Below are 21,934 nucleotides of genomic sequence, written 5' to 3' on the forward strand. Positions count from 1 at the left end.
CTCTTTGATGATTTTAGTGCTTCCTCAAAGGAAATACTTGAGAATTCTGTGAAATTTCCTCCCGGCTTATACAATAATTGGTCAATTGAAGTCTTCCTATAAAATGTGTTCCTCCCTTCCCTCCCCCATCTTCCAAGTAACTTTAGAGGCAAGGTATTGTCTTTATAAAATTTATCATAGTGACTGTTCTTACAGGAAGTGTCAACCTTGTGTCCTCCACTCCCAAATTCTAACAGTCTGCCCAACTGCTAAGACAACCTCATTTTATTACATTGCAGTTATATGAACCCCATTTCATCCAGTTATGGCAGCAGAGGGAGCCGACCTGATATTTGACCTTGGGCCGGCAAGTCTACACCATGTCCTTCCCTTATCCATCCAGTGGGGGAAACTGAGGCACTGGGGCAAAACTGAGTGTCTGAGATTATAAGACCTTTGGAACGGGACCTAATTGTAGAATGATGGAGTCTTTCTGCTGAACTTCCCTCGAATTTAGTTCCCCCATTTGGGGTCCGCTCCGAGGATTCTTGTCACCAAGCACGATTCTTGCAAGCTATGTAAGAAAACGTCTGGGGGTCTTTTGCGTTGTTGCAGTTGCAGTTGTGGTTCTCTTATGTGGCTTGTCCTCGCAGGGGAAGCTGCTTAGCCAGCCTTGTCTCTTTAGCATGAGTCATGCCTAATTGGTCGGCTGCCTTGGGTGTCTCAGAGGCCCGGAAGCAGCACACTGCAGCCACGTGGCCGTGACCTGCAGTAGGTCTGATTGAAGGTCTGCCTGTCCTAATTTGAACCCCCAGTCACCTCCCTCTGTCCCCACGGGATGGCCTGCCAGGAGATGCTTTAGCCATGTAGAAAAGATGACTTCTGGATCTGCTTACTTATTCCCCCGACCCAACTTCCCCCCACCCTTTCTTAAACCGTTTCCTAGATGGAGCTAAAATTAAGAAATAGCTCTTAATATCAGCTACTGAAAATGGAAATAAGCTTTAGAAACAACAATTTATGGTTAAAATGAAGGAAATCAGATAAGTAAAAAGAAAATAAAAATCACTTGCATTCTCACCACCTAGAGATAAGTACCGTTAGCATTTTGGTAGATCTTTTTTTTTTTTTTTTTCCCTGCATATATGTATTCGTGTGTGTGTGTACATGTGTGGATTCAGTTTTATTTTTGTTTTACAAAAATGAAATTGCACTGTTTTTTATCCTGTTTGTTTTTTTTTTTTTACACAGTGGAAACTTTGGCATAGACATTTTTCTACATTTTTGAATACTCTTCAACATCATTTTTAATGGCCTCGTCTGAAAGTGGCTGTACCATGGGTTAATTGAACTAGTCACTGATTTTCAGATATTTGTTTCTTTTTTTTCCCCCACTCATAGAAACAGCTCTGCCATGACCTCTGTTGCCACAGAATCTTTGCACATGTTTCTGATTATTTCTTAGAATAAACCCTCATGAGGCAGAACTGTTGGGCCAGGTGGTATGTACCTTCGTAAGAGTCCTCACATTTAACTATCGCATTAATTGGCTTCCCACTAACAGTGGTTGTAGGAATAGGTCCATTTTTCCCCAAGCTCTTGCTATTATCTGTATTATGAATCAGGTGCCAGTCTCAACAAATGAAAAGTGGTCTCATTGTTTCGCAATTATTCAATTACCAGTGGTGTTGAATATTTACTTTTTTCAGAGTGTTTTTGGCCATTGGTATGAAGCCCCTTGTAAACTGCCTCTCCTTTGCCAAACTTCTAATGTACCACAGAAGCTCAGCTTTAATTAAGCTTGTTCAGAGTCGTAAGCCCCATAAAGCCCTTCACAAAACAGGACCCAAAAGTGCAGAGCTTTTGCTTAATACCATTTATCTCCTCTAAGCGAGGATGGAGGATGGAAGGATTTCAAGGACCCAAAGCTAATAGACAGCTCCCCAGCCAGCACTCGACGTACCATTCGGCCAGTAGAGGTAGCTGTTGTATCAACTAGCTCCCCAACCTTATCTGTGAGTTCAGCCTTTTAAGAGAGAAAATAAATCAGTGCATGCAGTATTTTTAACAACAGTATTTATTTAAAAAAAAAAAAAAACTCATGATTTTGTGGTTTTAAAAAAACTGCTTATTTTGTGCCCTCTTACGTGTGAATATAAAGCTCTCTGTGAGTATTAGTAAGAGCCACTCTATGAAATTTATTATTAATCATCTATTTTTAGGCACGAAGCTTTGCTGTATTATGTTTTAGCAGCAGAAACTGGAATTGAAGTGTCACAGACAAATTTAGCACACATCTGTGAGGAGAGGCCAGTAAGTAAATGTATTCTCCTCAGACTAGAAGCTCTAAGGTTAAGGATAATGAATTGGGTTTTATGGAGGCAAAATTAATCACTTGGTGGAAATATTAATGAGTTAACTTTTTCTCCCCCTTCATCCCCTTAGGACCTGGCCAAGAGGTACTTGGATGTTAATTGTGTTTGGAGATACTATAATTTCTCTGTTTTTCAAATCGATGCTCCTTCATTTGGTATGTATAGAGAAATGGGTGCTAACTTGAAGCATTGGAGGCTTTTAATCTTTAGTAACAGGGAACATCTAACAGCTTTGTGTGAAGTGTAATATTTCTAAACAATTAAGAAACAGAGTGAAAAATCTCGGCTATTAAGATCTTCCCTAAACTCTGCCCTCAATCTCAGGCAATACATTTCTCTTCATCCATTGTCTATCGAATGCCTGGACCCACCATTTCTAAGGAATCAGCGAGAATTCAAAAGAAAAAGCTATTCAGGAGAGATTCTCTGGGCCAGCCTTTTGCCTTTTTGCCCTCAGATGGATTCCCTGTCTTCCTGGCTCTACCCTGTGGGCTAGAGGGCTGACCCTCAGTAACTACAGTTCCCAGACTCCTTTGCCCAGTGGCATCTGATTATTTTCAGCCAATGGAAGGCGCTGGCAGGAAATTGCAGGGTGGGAGGAGGTGAGAAGCGCCAGTATTTCTCCCCTTGTCTCTCTGCTTTGGGCTGTGTCTCTGGCAATGGCTGCATTTCCATGGTTCCAGCTCCTGCCTGACAGTCCATCCTCCGTGGTCTCAGCTGGCCCCCAGGCCTAGGAAGGTAGTGGCTTCCTGCATTGCTAATCTCTGGGTTGCCTTCTGTTCCCCATTTGCCCTTTCAACTCTTCCAACACCCTGGCAACCAGTTCCCAGTGTTAAAATCCCTTTTTTGAACTACCTGAAGAGGATTCTATTTTTCTGATTGGACATTGAGTGACACATACACTCAAACAAAACTTTTTCCTCAGAGGAAAGATAACATATATGGCTTAAACAGAGTAAAGAAATACGCATCAGTCATCAAACCCGGGCAGCAAAATCTCGGTGCCCCAAACAACCTTGGCCGTTGGGGCTGTGTTGTTGCAGACTATGATTCTCACAAACAGACCCATTTAGGAGAGCTACCCAGCGAAGCAAGAAAATGTGTCTAGAAATGGGAGTGCTCAGTGCAAAAATCTTTTTTTCCCTCCCCACGTCAAGGAAGCCTAAAGATGTATCCGTATCCAGATTCTGGTGGGAAAAACTCGCAGTCATGCAAATGGGCCAATCATTTAAAAGGTCGGTCTGAAATAAAACTACTTGTCCTTTTTGTCCTGCAGCATATTTGAAAATGGGAGACCTTTACTACTATGGCCACCAAAACCAATCACAAGACCTTGAGTTGTCTGTGCAGATGTATGCCCAAGCAGCGCTGGATGGAGACTCACAGGTAAACGGCAACAGAAATGAGCCCCTGGTGATGCTTCTTTGTGAGGTTGCAAAGTCACTTCTCATCCGTGTTCATGAGCCCCTCACAAAACCTCTCTGAGGACACTAACCTGAATGGCGAACGTTTACTGAGCACTTACTATGTTTCCCCTGCCATTCTCACAGCAATCTTGTGGGAGTGGGGATAATTAGACCTATTTTATAGTAAAGAATATCAAGATTGTGACAAGGTGATAAGTTGCTCAAGGCCAAACAAGCAAGTAGTAGGTGAAGCAGCCAGAGCCTAAACCCAGGTCTCCTGGCTCCAAACCCAGGAGTCTTTCTACCAGATTCCATCAAACTAGCTCACCAGGTAGGAACTCAAGAAATTGGAAGTGGTCAAAATGGGAAGTAGTTTGCTTGCACAGCTGAGCCAATACATTAGTGATAGGACTTCGCTCTCAGTGACCTTTTTTTTTTGGGTGAGGGAGACTTCTTATTTTGGAATATTTGTAGAGTTATAGAAAAGTTGCATAGTCACAATACCATTATCAAACTAAGAAATCAGTGTTGGTTCAGTACCATTAACTACATTTCAGACTTTATTTGGATTTAACTAGTTTTTCCACTAACATTATTTTTATGTTCCAGGATCCCACACTGCATTTAGTTGTCATATTTCTTTAGTCCTCTTCAATCTGGGACAGTTTCTGTCTTTGCTTATCTTTCATGATGTTGATGCCTTTGAAGAATACTGGTCAGATATTTTGTAGAATGTCCCTCGATTTGGGTCTGTCTTCTGTTTTCTCGTGAATAGACTGAGGTTATGCATTTGGAGCAAGGATAGCCCAGATGTTATATGTCCTCCTCAGTGTATCATATGTGGCATACATAGTGTCAGTATGTCTTATTATTGGTGAGGCTGATCTCAATCACTCGGTGAAGGTGGTTTCTACTAGGTTTCTTCCATGTAAAGTTAATATTTTTCTCTTTCTAATTTATAGATATCTTGGGGAGATAATTTGCAACAATGCAAATATTTGATTTCTCCTCCAACTTCTGCCCACTGATTTCAGTATCCTTCAGTAAATCTGGCCTGCAACAACTAACTGTAGTGTGCCAATGATGATCCTTCCTTCTACATTTGCTAATTGGACTTCTCTTGTGAGGATCTCAGGGCTGTTTCATGATGGAAGCTGGAATAGTTGTTACCCTCTTATGCCACAGGTTTCTTGTGTGATTTGTGATCTGATCACAAAGCAGAAGTTGGAAACTCATCCCCATCTTAGTCTTTTTTTTAAAAGGAGGTACTACTTTTACCCCACATCTTTGTGCCTTCACAGCTATTTGTATATGGCAAGTCACTCAATCACTGACTCTTTGTTTTCTCATTTGTGAACTGGGGATGATAATAACATCCACCTCATAGGTTACAAGGATTAAATGAGAGGTTGGACGTAAAGCACCAAGCCCAGCACTGAGTATGCTTAGTGGATATGAGCTATCCTTTTATTATTATTTCTTCTGGAATGGAATAGGAGTTGGTACTAAAAGGATTTGCTGGTGAGCCAAACTCTCCTAGATGATATATGTTGTTACTCAAAATTAGGCCTGGACCTAATTTTTTTTTTTCAGTTCTAATTTTTTATTTTTTCACAAGACGATGTTATAAAAACGTTAAAGAATAATTTTTTTAAAATAAATTTATTTATTTTATTTATTTATTTTTGTCTGCGTTGGGTCTTTGTTGCTGCGCACGGGCTTTCTCTAATTGTGGCGAGCGGGGGCTACTCTTCGTTGTGGTGTGTGGGCTTCTCATTGTGGTGGCTCCTCTTGTTGCGGAGCACAGACTCTAGGCACGCGGGCTTCAATAGTTGCAGTACGCGGGCTCAGTAGTTGTGGCTCGTGGGCTCTAGAGCACAGGCTCAGTAGTTGTGACGCATGGGCTTAGTTGCTCCGCGACATGTGGGATCTTCCCAGACTGGGGCTCGAACCCATGTCCCTGCGTTGGCAGGCGGATTCTTAACCACTGCACCACCAGGAAAGCCCAAGAATAATTTTTAAAGAGAAAACAAATCAAAGAATGCACCCACAATTCCATGTCAGGGGCTTTATTCCTTTGGGTTTTCTTTTTTTTTTTTTTAATTCCTTCAGTCTTCATGTCCCTTTCTAGTCCCAGCCACAGGCCAGTGGGTCTCTTTAATGGTAACTAGAGCACACGAGCCACTTGAAAAATCTGCTTCTTCTCACGTATTGTAGGAATGGGTGCATTCTATTGCATGGTCTCTGTAATTATTACTCTTAACTGCTGCCCCATATCCTGCTGAGCTGATAGACTGTAATTTATTGTTTTATCTTTTGATGGACATTTATTGTCTTGTTTGCTAATTTATTGATTGATTTGACACATGTTTATGTAGTCCTGCCATGTCTTAGACACTGCTTAGTGGTAGGGACACAAGATGAAAAGATAGACAATATTTTTGCCTTCATGGGATTTATAGTCCGTTAAGGAAGACGTGAAGGTCATTTCCTATTGTGTTGCAATTATAGCAAGTGCTACAATGAACATTCTCATATTTCCATCTTTACCTCCATTTGAATAATTTCTTTATAATCTGAGGGATGGCATTGCTAAGTCAAACAGTCAAAATGGTTTCATGGTTACATAATAATAGTGTATTGCTGATTTGCTTTCTGAAACTGTTTCCCAATTAATATATCACCAAGCAGTGCTTAGTATAAAAGGATCACTGAAATCTTGTCAACACTGGATGTTTTTGTGACTTAATTCTGCTGATTGAATGATTATAAGTTGATCCTTCCTTATTGCTTCAAATTGTATGTATTTGACTACTACTGGGGATGGACACTTTTACATATACTCGTCTATGATAATTTACCCTTTATATTTTCTTACGTGAATTCTCTATTCTTACTCTTTGTCTGCTTATCTACTGGAGTTTTGATATTTTTTAATTTAAATTATAATTAGTTCTTTATACATTTGTCCAGTAGATAGTGTACCTTAAGCTATTACATTGCATACAAATATTCCCCTAGTCCATTTTCCCATTTATTTTAATCTTGTTATTTTTCCATTGTTCAGAGACTTTAAAATTTTATAAAGTCATTTTCTTCTTTTCTTCTAATACCTCGAGTTTTAGGAGAACCTTTCTTTCAAAAAGTGGAGAAACAGTCTATTTTCTGCTTGTGTGTGTGTGAAATTTTAAGACACCTAATACTTGTATCTATTTAGAGGTTACTTAGCAGCAAGGTGGAACTTAAGATTTGAGGCTCTGAATCCTGTCTGCTTGCATTTGAATCCCCTTTCCAACTGTGTGACCTAGGGCAAATTCCTTAACTTCTCTGTGCCTCAGCTTCCTAGTAATAATAGTATAGAGGATAACAGAACCTATCTCAATTTGTTGTTGTGAGGATTAAGTGGATATATATATAAAACAGAACAAGCCCTCATATATAACATCACTCAGGAAATGCCAGCTGCTGTTATTTTTATCATGATCATCACATAGCCTGCTCGTGAGACTCCTGCAATTTTACAACCTGGGGGATGGTGATTTTTATTTAGAATCAACTAAATGAAAGGAAAGGGAGGATATAAGTCATTAAAGCATGACTATGAGTTCTTTGAAGGGCAACAATTCAGTGGAATTTGTAAAGCCGTAATAGTAAGTGGCGCATCATTTTTTGTTTATTTCTTGGTCTGGCCACATGCTCAGCTCATGATGATGGACAGTGCATCTCCTCCAGGTCCTATAATAGTTTCCATCCTCTATGAAGCACTTCAACCATCAGGCTCTTAACTGTGTTGTTTTACTGGACCTGCACAGCCCAGTAAGGCAGGTCCTACCTCTGTGGGTCAAGAACAAGATATATAATGAGCGGGAGGTGGGGAAGCGTACCAGAGTGGAGGGTCTGTACCAAGAGGAATCAGGTGAGGAGGTTTTCCTCGCTGCCCTAGGAAAGATCGGACGAACACCTGCATGTTACTCTGCACATCGGAGGCCCTCTCTGCTTAGAATGTCAGCCCCGAGCACACCCACAGCCACATTTGTGAGAATTCTGATATACCGATGGTGACCCAGGGTATAGTCTGTAAGTGACGGACACTGCCTTTGAGTCGATATTCTGGGTTTGTTGATGATACAAGGGCACGTTTTCCAGCGAGTTCTGTTTTGAGAGAATGAGCAGGAAAGGACAGATTCCCCCGGTTGACTGGCTTCTGAGCAGATGGGACACAGCATCCTCTGAAAGCCTCCTGGTTCTCCTGCAAATAAGTTTCTCAGACGCATATATTTAGGGAAACAATTCATCAGTGAAGATGACAAAACCATCTGGCTCTAGGGACTGAAAAAAAAAAAAAATCTAGAGGTTGTAAAAGTTTACGTTCTGATGAAGGGTGTCCGTCTAGGTTTTATTATAGGGAGTGAATGAGTTTGGTTTGTGGCTTGTTTTCAGGGATTTTTTAACCTGGCCCTGCTAATTGAGGAAGGTGCTATAATCCCACATCATATTTTGGATTTCTTGGAAATTGACCCGACTATCCATTCTAATAACATCTCCATCGTCCAAGAACTGTACGAAAGGTGAGTTCAGAGCCTCTTTAATACTGTGGCAGCTAGAGGAACCCAAGTGGGTGGTGTTTGCTTCTTGGTTAAAGTTAGCCTTGGTCTTATTTTCTAATGTCAGTGGTTGTAAAGGGCTCAGGATTTGTTCTGATTAGAGAACACTCAGCTGGACCCAAACTTAATTCCCTTTTCTAGTATCTGAGGATTAAGATATAGAATGTGCTTGATTTGAAGTTAAAATGCTGACTAAGTTTTTCCATGAGAGTGGAAAAAATAAAGTGTCCAATAAGATGATGCTTTTCTGCAAGATAGGGAGGCATCCCAGTGTCTGGACTTTGGACACAGACACTCAGATAAAAGTGCTACTTGACAGCTCCTATGCTGCAAGGTCCTCCTTGACCTGTCTTTTTATGGAGGACAAGACTGACCTTTTTCTGAGATTTTTGCCAGGATCCTAGAATTTCAGCGCAGTCTCACACCCCTCAGGACTGGTTTTACTTCTTTTTTCTCTCATTTTACATGTGCTCATTTGACCCAAAGCAGAAGGATGTGGGTTTGAGGATCTGCAAATATCGGTCGAAAGTAATGCTACCAAAGTTTGGCAACACTGTGCTTTTTGTCTGCAGGTGCTGGAGCCACAGCAGCGAGGAGTCCTTCAGCCCCTGTTCCCTGGCCTGGCTTTACCTTAACCTCCGGCTTATCTGGGGTGCCACCCTGCACTCTGCCCTGGTAGGAACTGTCTCCCCTCAGCCCTGTCCTCATGGTCCCTACCCTTTGTCAGCCATCTGACATGTGCTTTGGATGTTTGCAGATCTACTTTCTGGGAACCTTCCTTCTGTCTGCATTGATCGCCTGGACCGTGCAGTATTGCCAGTCTGTCTCAGGTAAAGATTTATAAAAAGCCAGGGCAATATAAAAATTGTAGGAGGGACTTCCCTGGTGGCGCAGTGGTTAAGAATCCGCCTGCCAATGCAGGGGACACGGGTTCGAGCCCTGGTCCGGGAAGATCCCACATGCTGCGGAGCAACTAAGCCCGTGCACCACAACTACTGAGCCCGCGTGCTGCAACTACTGAAGCCTGTGCGCCTAGAGCCCGTGTTATGCAGCAAGAGAAGCCACCACAATGAGAAGCCCACACACTGCAACAAAGAGTAGCCCCTGCCCTTCATAACTAGAGAAAGCCTGCACGCAGCAACGAACACCCAATGCAGCCAAAAATTAATTAATTAATTAATTAATTTAAAAAAAATCTTAAAAAAAATATAGGGATTCTTTTTCCTTACTAGAAAAATGACACTCTCCCTCCTTAGCCATTCTACTTCCTTTCGTTAGGAGGATCGTTCACATGGTGATTACCCCTAGGGCTGTCTCATAATCTCTGGTTGATGGAAGGCTCCAATTATCGTTACATTTTTCAAAGTAAGCAAGGATTTTTTTAAATAAGATGCTTAAGAAATTGAACAAAAATGTCTTCTCCCATTCAAAATACACCTGCTATCAAAACTATACCTTGTGTGTCTTAAAACCCAGTTCTGAGGCCCCCTCCAGCATGAAGTCTTCCTATTTATCCCAGTCGAGGAATCAAATGTGTAGGATGATAAACAAGCACTTGTGATGAGTAAAAATACCCAGCCACTTAGATTCAGAGGGAGGGGCCGAGGGGGACAGTAGAGCCAGCAGTTAGTCTAGTGTGGATTCCACTAGTCACCATCTCTTTTCTGAGCTAGTGTAAGGCAGTAGTTAAGGAGATAGGCACTCCGGTCCTTTCTAGCTAGGTTTAGAGTCCAGGCTTAGCTCTTCTTTAGCTGTGTGACTTATGGCCAGTTATTTCACTTTGCTGATCCCCCAATTTCTCATCAATAAAATAAAGTTATAATAGTAGCTACTTCTCAGGGATGTTAGGAGGGTTCAGTGAAAAAAATACACATGACACCAAAATGACTACTGTAGTTCATTGTTAGCTGTTGTATTTATTGGGCCTATAAAACCCTCTCAATAATGTTAACTGTCATGTTTATCTTCCCTATGAGACCATAAGCTGAGTCAGAGGAAGGCCTTGGTCCCATCATTTATGATCTCACACTTAGTAGGTACTCAAATTTGCAAACATCTCTCAGGGGAGAATTCCAATTCCCAACCATCTTGGAAGCTACAGAAGGACAGAATCACTCACGAAGACCAACGGGGACATTCACACATGGATACATTAGGGCTGGACTTGGCATTTGAGCATCGGCACAGCTGTTATTTGTGTAGCAGATAATGAAAAGCAAAAGCAGTGCATTTCAGCACAGATTGGATGGTGAGACAGAAGCCACTGTTCCGAGAGGCTAATACGGAGTCATTTCCCCCCATTTACCTGAGGAGGTTAACAAGGAGCCATCAAAAGCCCTTCCAGGTTTGATGCCCTGGAACACGCCGGCTGATAAGTTTTCCTCATGCAAATTCTGTCCCATCCCTAAATTTGTTACCAGGTATAGCGCATTTATTTTGCATCTTGTCGGTGTTTTCCATTTCAAATTATCTTTGTCTTTTCTACTCTGTAGAAATATTGTTACGATTATTACAAATGCAATTCCGTTAGAGGAGCTGAAAATTGTCTTTATGATTTTATGCCAGCTGGTAGCCATGAAAATTCATGGGCTGGCGGAATGGCTTTTATCAGAAGTCGTCTTTTTTTCCTTTTTCCATAGCTTCATTATCAGTCCCTCCACATTCCCATCTCCCTGTCCCTCCTGCCTTTTGATATACTTTCCCCTTCCTATGTATCCTTTGCTCTTTCACTCATTTGTTTTTCATTTTTTTCAAACTCTTTCACTTGCTTCTTCCTGTACATACCTCTTCCCTTCAGTGAGCATTGGAGAAGTCTGGATAGGATCTTAAAAATAATTTAATTTTATGCCCTTCATTTTACAGATGAAGAAATGGGGCTAAAGGAATGCCGTGGTCTGCCCCAAATCACAAAATAGAGTCCGTGAAAGGATGTAGGGCAGTAGACTTCTGAACTTTTTCACACTCATGATACTCTAAAACAGTGGCTACCATCTGCCTCTGACCCACTGTCCCCTTACATAAGATGTATTTTTTAATACATTTTTTTGGTACCTTGAAATGAATGACAAGTAATCTGCCTACACACTTAGTTTTAAAAATAATGCCCTAAACAGCAATATAAAGGAGAAATAAAAAGAAAGTAATTATAATAAAATAATATGTATTTCAATATGTAAATTCTAGCCCCGTGCTTCTTAATTTCAGTGTGCACAGGGATCTGGTTAAAGGCAGATTCTAAGTCAGTCAGTCTGTGGGTGGCCTCTGAGATCCTGCATTTCTCACAAGGTTTCAGGTTACATTCACGATGCTGTTCGACACAGAGTCGTAAGGGCATAGAAGTTAAAAAAAAAAAAAAAAGGGGTCTCCACATAGTTCCAAAACGTGCCCCTACAGTGGTACATACCAGCCCTGTTAGGACTAGTGTTGAATTAAAATATGTAGTAAATTATTTTCGTATTTTTAAAGTCCTCCATATAAGTGCAAATTTGTCAATGACTTTGAAATAAGAGGGTACTCCATCAGTGATTGGACAATGGGGCAAGGGGGATGGAAGCCTAGAAAAGCAGGAGAGAAGCACTGCAGGGGCTCATCAGCGGGCAGAGTTTCTACCGCGGGCGTCTCTCTGAGGAGCTGGTGCCTGAGGTCCATGAGCCACCCCGTGGGAAGGTGACGGATGTAGTAGATGCTGGTGGTAACCCTGGCCGTGGTTAAGCTGGCACAGGAACGCAGCCTAGGTGCTGACTGCCAGAGTAGAGAGGGACAGGATTTGAGAGTTAAGAGCCTCCCTTAAGGTGCTGGGTAGGAGGATTGTGCTCTAAGTTAGGGATCTCTGTCATTTTGTGATTTGCATTTTTTCCAGTCAGGTGTTTTTAAAAACTAATGATTTATGGCCAAACCTTTAAATTGAGCTGTCCATCCATTTTGCGTTCAGCTCCAACTACCTTCATTTTCCTCCTGAGTTTATATGCTTTGTGATATATAGTCAACACTTCACCACACTTGCCACAGGAAACTGTCCTGCGTTCAGAAGGCTAGCAGTGTGGGACAGTAGCTAACAGCACAGACCGCTAAGATGCTGGCCTGTCACTAGCTCTGTGACCTTGGGCAAGGGAGGGACCTTCTCTGTGCCTTAGTTTCCTGTTCTCTAAAACAGCAGAATTAGTAGTACACCTATGTCATATTGCAGTTGAGAAAACCCAATGGGAGAACACTGAGTAAAGTATTTAGAACTCAAGAAATGTTAGCCCGGTAGCTCCTAAGGAGTAATGCCCTCTAGGGCATTTTACTTGCAATTAAAGCACGCTGACACCAGGTAGCGCCTACGCTTAAAGAGCTTGGTTTACCTCAGTAAGTAGCAGACACCACTACCAGAGCCTAGCATGCTTTTCTATGCTATTAGACTCTTTCTAAAACATAAAACTCTTTTTTAAAAAACAGCTAAACAAAGATACTGACTAGTCTAGCTAGCGTACCAAAACAAGTCCACAAAAAATATTGCGTATGCAAAAAAATCTCTTTTATTTCCTTTGAGGGAACTTGTTTTTGATTCCTAGCTTGCACACTACGAGGCAGCTCAGTCTTTCTTGAAGCTGATGCCTCCCAGGGACGTGCAAAGGTCCCTGGGTTTTTGGTAGCACTGACCACTCGGATGGTCACTAGTCTGACAGCAGAATACACATTGACCCGGGCCTACGCCATCCTTCCAGGTCCGTCGGCTTTGCAGCTTCTGGGTCACCTACAAGTCCCATTTTCTTTGCCAAAGCTGAGCACCTTTTAGCCTCTTTTTTCTGCCAGGTCTTCCTTTCTCAGATTGCTGAAGGGCAAGGTGAGGGCTCCGCTGGGGTACACCCACAGCCAGTCTCAGCCACTTTCCCACACTCCAGAAACCTCCTTTCCCTGCCTCACTGCATCTCTAAAGCACTTTCCCTCTCCCCCTCCTTGTCAAGGATGCCAAGCATAATTGCTTTAATGGACCCAGGCTTTTGGAAAAACAAAAAAATCCCAAAGTAAAGTATGTCTAGAACCATCTCCATTTCTGTCCCCGCCACAAATCTCCCCTGAGACTGAAAAGGCATGGAGGCTGGCTGGCTGCCTGATGTGAAGGTAAAGGGAAGAATAGAAGGAGAACATGTAAAAGACCGCTTCAGAGAGAGAGTCCTGCCTTCCTCGTGTTAGTGTAGACTTTATGTCTAAATAGAATACACAGTATAGAGCAAGAGCTGCAGAACTACCAGCTCTGGGCATGACGTGGTCACCTTTTAAACCAATGTCAGCCTATTCAAAACATTCATAATTTAAGCCAACTCATCCTTTTTGCCTAAGTGGTTAGCCAAGTGGTCTTTTAAAAAGAGTAAGATGATATGAACAAGATTAATTCAACCTTTTCCTACTCTTTTCCTGTCCTCTACATTTCCAGTTAATGAGGTACTAAAATTACAGTAAAATGTCACAAAGTGGTATTCATGCAAAAAGCAGCAGCCTTAAAGTCAGAGTGATTTAATGGTGAGATTTTACTTTTCTCCTATCTCATTACCCTTGGTGCCCTCCCGGTATCTTTACTCATAAGAAATGTTTAAATGACATGGATCTTATACGTGGACGGGTCCCTGCTGGATCCAGAGGCCCAAATGAAGTAGATTAGATCTTATTCATAGTATATGATTTCCAGAGCTTCCCTCCCTCACCTCCTTACCGCCCCCCCTTCACCTTTGTAAATATTCTATTATCTCTGGATTCACCCAATATATTCTCTCCTATTCATCTTTCCTTTATGCTCCCATCTGGTCAACTGGCAAGCAAATATTTCTCCTGCAATGGTCCACAACAGAGGTTGACCAATTTTTTCCGTAAAGGGCCAGATAATAAACATTTGGGGCTTTGAGGGCCATCTCTGTCACAACTACTCAACTTTCATTATAGTGCAAAAGCAGCCATTGACAATACAGGAAAACAAATGATATGGCTGGTCTCCAATAAAATGTTACCGTGGACATAAAGATTTGAATCTCATATGTTTCTCACATGTCACGAAATAGTACTCTTCTCTTGATTTTTAATCAACCATTTCAAAATGCAAAAACCATGCTTAGATTGCAAGCCATACAGAAACAGGCAGCGAGCCACCTGAGGCCCATGGGCTGCAGTCTGCCAGCTCAGGGCCAGCTCTTTATTATTCTCACTAATATACAGAAAATGGTCCCCCAAGCAGCAAATAATCCAAAAATCACTTTTATTTGACTCAGGAATAGACTAATTTTTTAAGCAGCACACTGATTTTCCTCATTACCTTGATTCTAATCCGGTAATCAAATTAGGACAGATTCCAGGTGATCGGAGACAAAGAGGCCACTTTAAAATTATGACGGGCTGTTTGGGGGGTTTGTCCAGTGATTGCAAACCGCTGTTGGAAATGGGAGCGTTATCACGTGGATAATAACAAACTTACTGCCGAAACATGGAGCATTTTTGTTATGCTCTGACAAGAAGATTTCAGTGGTGGAGATGCTAATTATGCATTCCTTCTACATTTACACAGTAGCACTTTTTTTGTTTTAATCAGAGAACTGATTGCTGATTTATCTTGTTACCATGGTGATTTAAACATTTCCCTGAGCTTGAAAAGGAAAAATACGTGCTTTAGTACTTCATTAACTTCCTCAGAGAATCATCAGAAAGATAACTCTTAGGGCCCAAGAAGTCTTGGACACCATTTAATCCAAGCCCCTCAATTCACAGATGAGGAAGCCAAAGCCTATGAGATTCAAGCATTTTAGGACTGAAATGTCTGCCATTCTGTATCTACCCCAAAGTCACCTATTAGTGGTAGATAAATGAGACTTGCCCAGAACAGGTCTCCTGACTCCAGCAAATGGTCTTTGTACCACATCACTGGGTCTCATGGTCCCTGCCACGGTTAGATCACCTGCCAGAGTGATGGCTTTGACCTAGAAGCGTCACATCATTATGCAACACCTGGGTCCCCTCCCCACCGCTACCACTATCCTGTTCTTTCAGAACAGTCTCTGGATTCACAAGGTTTTCTGTAGCTATTGGAAGGGGTTCCTTGGAGAATTCCTTTACATATTCAAAAACGTCAGAGGCTTTGGAGCCCATTCCGGAATTTCCTAGTATAGCCTCTTGCAGGTGAAAATCTTGAAGGGCTTATCTAGAAGTCAGATGGTCAACAAGTGATGGCATCTTCTACAAGTCGATACATTTCAGGATGGACATTTGGGAACCTTTAAAAATGGTGCCACCTACTGAAAATTGTATAAGACTCAAGGACTGCTGAGCTTAAGAGCACTGCTTAAAGGCAAACTAGCAATTGTTCGCACAAACCATGGCCACTGTGCTAGCTGTATGTCCCACACCTCTGCAAACTGGTACCGCCATTTTACAGATAGAGAAACTGAAGCTCAGAGAGGTTAAGTAGCTTGCTCAAGATCACTCAGCTGGTAACCGTAAGGACCATGTGACTCTGGGCTTTCTGGCTTCAAAGTTTTGGCTATTTTCCTAGGCTACTGGGGTCTAAAAGTGGACTATAAACATCCCAGAAACAAACGCCCCAACTCTTTCATCAGACCTGCAAGTGAGGCCCCAGAAATTGATAAATCAGCACATTTCCATGGTAAACCAGGTCACTAGTAGTAAGAGCTAACATCTGTTGAGTACCTAGGCGAGCCAGACACTGTTCTAAGAACCATATATACGTTAACTTATCTAATCCTTATAAGAGCAAAATAAGGTACAGATATTCTTATTTTCTCCATTTTTTAGAGGCAGAAGGAGAGTAGGTAGCTTGTCCAAGGTCACATAACTGATAAGGGGCAGAGAAGCCGGGTCCCAGAGCCCACAATCTTATGGACAGGATACTTCTCAGCCTTAGTACGTAAAGCAGGCGTGTGGGCCTCAGCACTAGTGATATTTGGAGCTGGATTACTCTTTGTTCGGGAGGGGGGCTGGCTCAGGCATTTTAGGATGCTTAGCATCCCTGGCTTCTACCCACCAAATGCCAGCAGCACCCCATCCTCCAGTTGTGACAACCAAAAATGTCTACCGACATTGCCAACTGTCCCCTGGGAGTCAAAATTACCTGCACTTGAAAACTATTGACATAAAGTATAAAACTTTATAAGCTTCCTTAACCTTTATGGTGGTTCAACCTCCTTACTAAAGGTAGACTGATAAACCATTAAACCTAGTAATTATGTTTTCCAAAATGTATACACATTTACTTAAATAATTCAGTTTAAATCAAATTTGGCGTATCATCCAAATGGAATCAGAATGTGAATAAAACCAACACTCTTTCTGATTGATTGGTGTAATCCATAGCTTGCATTGCATCAATACTAGGTGAAAAAAAAGAGATAGGACCATAGGAAACATAGACCAAGGAGTTCCTTCCTTCCTTCCTTCCTTCCTCCCTCCCTCCCTCCCTTCCTCTCCCCCCTTTCTTTCCTTCCTTTCTTTCTTTCTTTCTCTTTCTTTCTTTCTTTCTTTCTTTCTTTCTTTCTCTTCCTTCCTTCCTTTCTTCCTTCCTTCCTTCCTTTCTTTCTTTCTTTCTTTCTTTCTTTCTTTCTTTCTTTCTTTCTTTCCTTCCTTTCGTTCTTTCTTTTACACACCCCTGTAAAGTCACAGAATAAATGCAGAACTTAGAGTCCCAGAGATCTTTGCACACCTATTTCAACCTGCCATTTTATGGGAGGGGACACCAAAGTCCAAAGAACCTAGATAATGGGTCCAAAGTTGCTCATCCAGTTAGTGCCAGGACCACTAGTCTAGAAACATCTCTCCTGGCTTGCAAGGGTCTAGGTGTGGTTGTGTGTCCTGCACGTACTGTTTTGAATATTCAGCACTTGTTGTGCATGTGTCTCTGCAGCCAGCGGTTCCCATGCGACACCAGCCCGGGCCCCCCGAGACCCTACTGCCCCCACTGCAAGTCCATCTGTGACTCCAGCTGCAGACACCTCTGCTCAGGACCAGCCCACCGTCACCAACAACCCGGAGCCACGTGGGTGAACTGTGCACTCCATGTCTCTCCAGATGAGAGAGAATCCTTTCAATAGCTGGTATTGGATAGCTGGGGCTGGGGCATTATACACCTTAAATGTCTTGTCAACTGGATGTGAATTTTGCACTTGGTGTCTTTTTTTTTTTTTTTAAATCAAAGAAATACCCAGAGCAGACAGTGGTTATACCAAAGGTTATCAAACAAATACAAGGAGTATCCTGATCACAGGGACATGTCGGGGAGGTTAAGTGGGTCATTGAGGATGTCCATTTCTAATGACTGTGTGTATGGGGGAGGCAGAGTGTGCCTTGTGGCGTATCCGAATCCTTTTACACTGAGATGTATTTTAAGAATCTTAGCCCCTTGTTCATTCCCTTTTATTAAAAAACAGAAAATTGTGACTTCTCTACCAGTTAGATAATATTTGGTATGTGTGTTTGCCACTGCCCTCCTCCTCGCAGTCCCATGGACAGATTTCCATTTGACATCCAAGACCCAGCAAGTCTAAGGCACCTTGAAATAAATGGGTTAAGCCTGGAAATACAGGGAAGGCAATGGCTTTGTAAATTGGGTTTATATTTTTCTCCTTGAAGTTTTCTAGGGCTGTAGTGCTTCCGAATCATTTAATGACACTGTTGGATATCGTTTACCTTTCAATTGCAATCCATAAAATAACATTTAGAAAATTCTTAGTATTTAAGTCTACTCTTTTCCATGAATTACCCATTAGAATAGACTGGCAGCAGTGGAATGCGCAGGAAACAAGCCTTTAGCTCACAGGCTCATTCCCCACCCTTTATGCCTGCCTGCGTCTGCATAGGGGTGTGTGTGTGTGTGTGTGTGTGTGTGTGTGTGTGTGTGTGTGTGTGTGTGTGTGTCAGGGGGGACGGGTAGAGAGGAAGAGGAAGAGCAGACTCTACGCTGTATGCTGCTAAGGTAGTAAATAAATTGCAATACTGTGGGTCCAAACTACTCTTTGCACTACTTTATTTACAGTAGCAAATAAAAATTATTTTTATACCATTGTCTCCTGGGAAGTGTCTTTATTTCCTTTTTCAGAGTTACTGTTGTCATCACACAAAGTCCTAAGGTCCATGCATTCTCCTCAAGGAGGCAAAAAATGTCCCCTCATCAGAGGGATTAATTCTGGTAACCATTAACATTTCCGGATAGAGAGGTGGCAGGAGGCCTCTCTCCAGTAAGCCCGAGCTCAGGGTCTGGCCCCTGAAATGTTTGCACAGTATCAGCCATTGTTTCAGGGTTCTGGCTGTTGTAAGGCTGGATTTCTATCAGTTCTGGGTGAGGTCTGCGCCCCATCCTCTTTCTCCTATGTGTGCTATGTGTACTGCTCTTGTTTTAGGAAAGGTTGTCCTTCCTGCTTGCGAAAGAGCCAGACTTTGGAGTCAGACAGCCCCGGATTCAAATTCTGGTTCTGTAGCTTACTAGCTCAGTAATCTTGGGTGAGTGATTAACCTCTCTGAGTCTTGGATTACTGTTTTACAAAATAGGGGCCATAAAATCCACCTCTTGGGCTTTTCGTGAGGCTTAAGAGGATAACATATGTAAAACTCACAGCACAGTGCCCTGAACGTGGTTGGTTGTTATCGTTATTAGAAAGAGAAGTCTGAGGGGCCAGATCAAGTGCTCTTTGGTCTACCTAGATCCTCTTCATGGCAAACTCACCCATTCCCCAGCTGCTGGGAGCAGAGGCTGCTGAAAGTTCAGAGCTGCACCCCTCACTGGGAGCTGCCATCAGCAGCAGGGGTCTGCCCAAGGTTAAATCCTAGCCAGAGCAGCTCAGCGATTGTTGATGTCAGGAGGCTTTTTCAATCTCAGCGCTATTGACATTCAGGGCCAGGTGGCTCTTCGTTGCGGGGTGGCGGGGGGGGGGGGTGGGCACTGTCTTGGGCATTAGGATGTATGGCAGCAGCATCACTGGTCTCTACCCATTAGATGCCAGTAGTGCATGCACCGGCTCCCCCAGTGTACGTGCACACACCCAATCCCCTGGTGTGATAGCCAAAAATGTCTCCAGACATTACCCAATGTTCTTTGGGGGGCAAAATAACCACCCCTCCTTCACCTTGACAATGACTGATGTAGGAAACCAAAGGCCCCTTTCCTCGATTTGGAACAGTCCTTGAAGGGCCATCCCAGCTCCAGAACACCACCTTGGTGGCACACTCATTGTAGCTCAATTTCTCCCTCTGCCCAATTCCGCCTTCCTTGTTTTCACATGGGATTTCCTGACATTGCTCCTGTAAACCTTCACACACAGCCCTGCACTCAGAATCTGTTTACAAGAACACAACTTTATTAGTCTGCTAGAGCTGCCATATAAAAATAGCACAGACTGGGTGGCTTAAACAACAGAATTCACTTCCCCGCAATACGGAGAATGGAAGTCCAAGATCAAGGTGTCAGCAGGGCTGGTTTCTTCTGAGGCCTCTCCCTTGGCTTGTAGATGGCTGTCTTCTTCCATTATCTTTATACAGTCTTTCCTTGTGTGTGTGTCTGTGTCCTAATCTCCTCCTCTTATGACACCAGTCCTATTGGATCAGGGCCCATCCTAGAACCTCATTTTACCTTAATGACCTCTTTAAAAGCCCTGTCTCCAAATACAGTCACATTCTACATTCTGTGGTCCTGGGGGTTAGGACTTAAATATATGCATTTTGGGAGGACACAATTCAGCCCATAATACCAACCTAAAACACCATGGAAGGTTGGTTCAGGTCCAGAATGTGGACTTGTGGGAGCCATCTTGATCGGAGACAATTGCCCCCACATGCTCACCCCAGCTGACGCTGGAAAGATCTGTGTGGTTCCAGTGCCAAACCACTTCAGGTGAAGCCGGTAGCTCACCTGTCGAGTCCTGTCCCAGCTTAGGCTCCTGTTCTCTTGGGAGTTCTCAGGCAGTATGATGTGGGTCCAGCCTCAACCTCCATCTTCTCTCCTCAGGTTCTAAACTCAGTTCCCACAAGGCTGATGTCCAAGCTAGCTGGAATAGAACCCCGCACAGTGAAGACAATGGGGTAGGGGTGGGGGAAGAAAAAAGGAATGGGAGGATGGGGTCCGGAGATGATATTCAGTTACTTCCCTATTGTCCCCTCCCCTTGGGACATTCTTAGACCAGAGGGTGCAGCCCTGTAGATGTGAAACAGAGCTAGCACACAGATGTGATCTCTTTGGTCCAGCCAATATTTTTAAAAATTTGATTAAGTTGTTATCTTAAAATCAATGATTAGAGGCTTTTCCTAGAAAAATCTACAGATGTGAAAAAACTGGGCTTTCATTGCTGCATGGTAAGAATTAGCTGAAGCTGAGTAGGTCTGCTCCTTTTAGACAGAGCTTGTGCTTTCTGCTTTGCCCCAGTCTCCACCATTCCCTGCTGTTTAAACTTAGCCCACGTAGGTATTTGAATTTATTATCCATGCTTTGGACTTGCTTCTCTTCATTCATAATGACTTTATTTTGGCAAGTTTGAGAGAGACCCCCAAATTCATCTACTGCTTAATCACTGTAAAGCCCCCGGGAACTGGGGAAATGGTAGTCTTTCTTTCCACTCTCTGATAGAGGGAAATGCCAAGTTGTGAATCATTTGAAGTCCCAATAAAGTGCCCAAAAATGTTGCAGGATAAAATGTTAATTAAAAAATAGTATTTTCGGGAATTCCCTCGTGGTTCAGCGGTTAGGACTCCGTGCTTTCACTGCCAAGGGCGCAGGTTTGATCCTTGTTCAGGGAACTAGGATCCTGCAAGCCATGTGGCACAGCCAAAAAAAAAGGGGGAAAAAAATAGTATTTTCCTACACCAACAAGTAACTAAAAGATAAAATATTAAAGAATTATATTTATTAAAAACAAATATTTAATAAAATAGTAAATATTGTAAATTAAATTATTTCATTTACAATAGTAATACAGTTATAAAAAGTCTAGTAATTAACCTAACAATGAATTCACTTGATCTTTAGCAAGAAAATTTTTTAATTTGAAGGATGTAGAGGACTTCCCTGGTGGCGCAATGGTTAAGAATCCGCCTGCCAATGCAGGGGACATGGGTTCGAGCCCTGGTCTGGGAAGATTCCACATGCCATGGAGCAACCAAGCCCGTGCACCACAACTACTGAGCCTGCACTCTAGAGCCCGTGAGCCACAACTACTGAGCCTGCGTGCCACAACTACTGAAGCCCGCGCACTTAGAGCCCATGCTCCACAACCAGAGAAGCCACCACAATGAGAAGCCCATGCACTGCAACGAAGACTAGCCCCCACTCGCCGCAACTAGAGAAAGCCTGCACGCAGCAACAAAGACCCAACACAGCCAAAAATAAATAAGTAAATTTAAAAAAAAAATAAGTAGAGTTAGGAAATTAGCCAATCATATGTAGAAAAATAAGACTGAAACTGTACCTCATGTCCTTTATTTTTAAAATCCCAAAGAAATTAAAGATTTAACTGTGAAAAATAGAACTGCAAGGCTAGTAGAGGAAATAGTAGGAGAATATTTTACACATTTTGAATGAGAAAAGATTTTTTAAAACAATATATAGATT

General features: G+C 42.5%; 1 protein-coding gene across 1 annotated transcript in view; it reads left to right on the forward strand.

Annotated features, from left to right (window-relative positions):
* SEL1L3 (SEL1L family member 3) overlaps window positions 1–18,402 on the forward strand; it is a 99,951-nt gene extending 81,549 nt beyond the window's left edge. Inside the window, exons 18-24 of the mRNA XM_082389254.1 lie at window positions 2,202–2,292; window positions 2,425–2,509; window positions 3,631–3,740; window positions 8,201–8,328; window positions 8,937–9,039; window positions 9,122–9,194; window positions 17,246–18,402. Of these exons, the coding sequence (XP_082245380.1) occupies window positions 2,202–2,292; window positions 2,425–2,509; window positions 3,631–3,740; window positions 8,201–8,328; window positions 8,937–9,039; window positions 9,122–9,194; window positions 17,246–17,385 (730 nt within the window). The 3' untranslated portion in view covers window positions 17,386–18,402. The remainder of the gene's footprint in view (window positions 1–2,201; window positions 2,293–2,424; window positions 2,510–3,630; window positions 3,741–8,200; window positions 8,329–8,936; window positions 9,040–9,121; window positions 9,195–17,245) is intronic.
* Window positions 18,403–21,934: the final 3,532 nt, after the last annotated feature.

This window comes from Balaenoptera borealis (assembly GCF_965194805.1).
Source record: "Balaenoptera borealis genome assembly, chromosome: 4".
Lineage (NCBI taxonomy): Eukaryota > Metazoa > Chordata > Mammalia > Artiodactyla > Balaenopteridae > Balaenoptera > Balaenoptera borealis.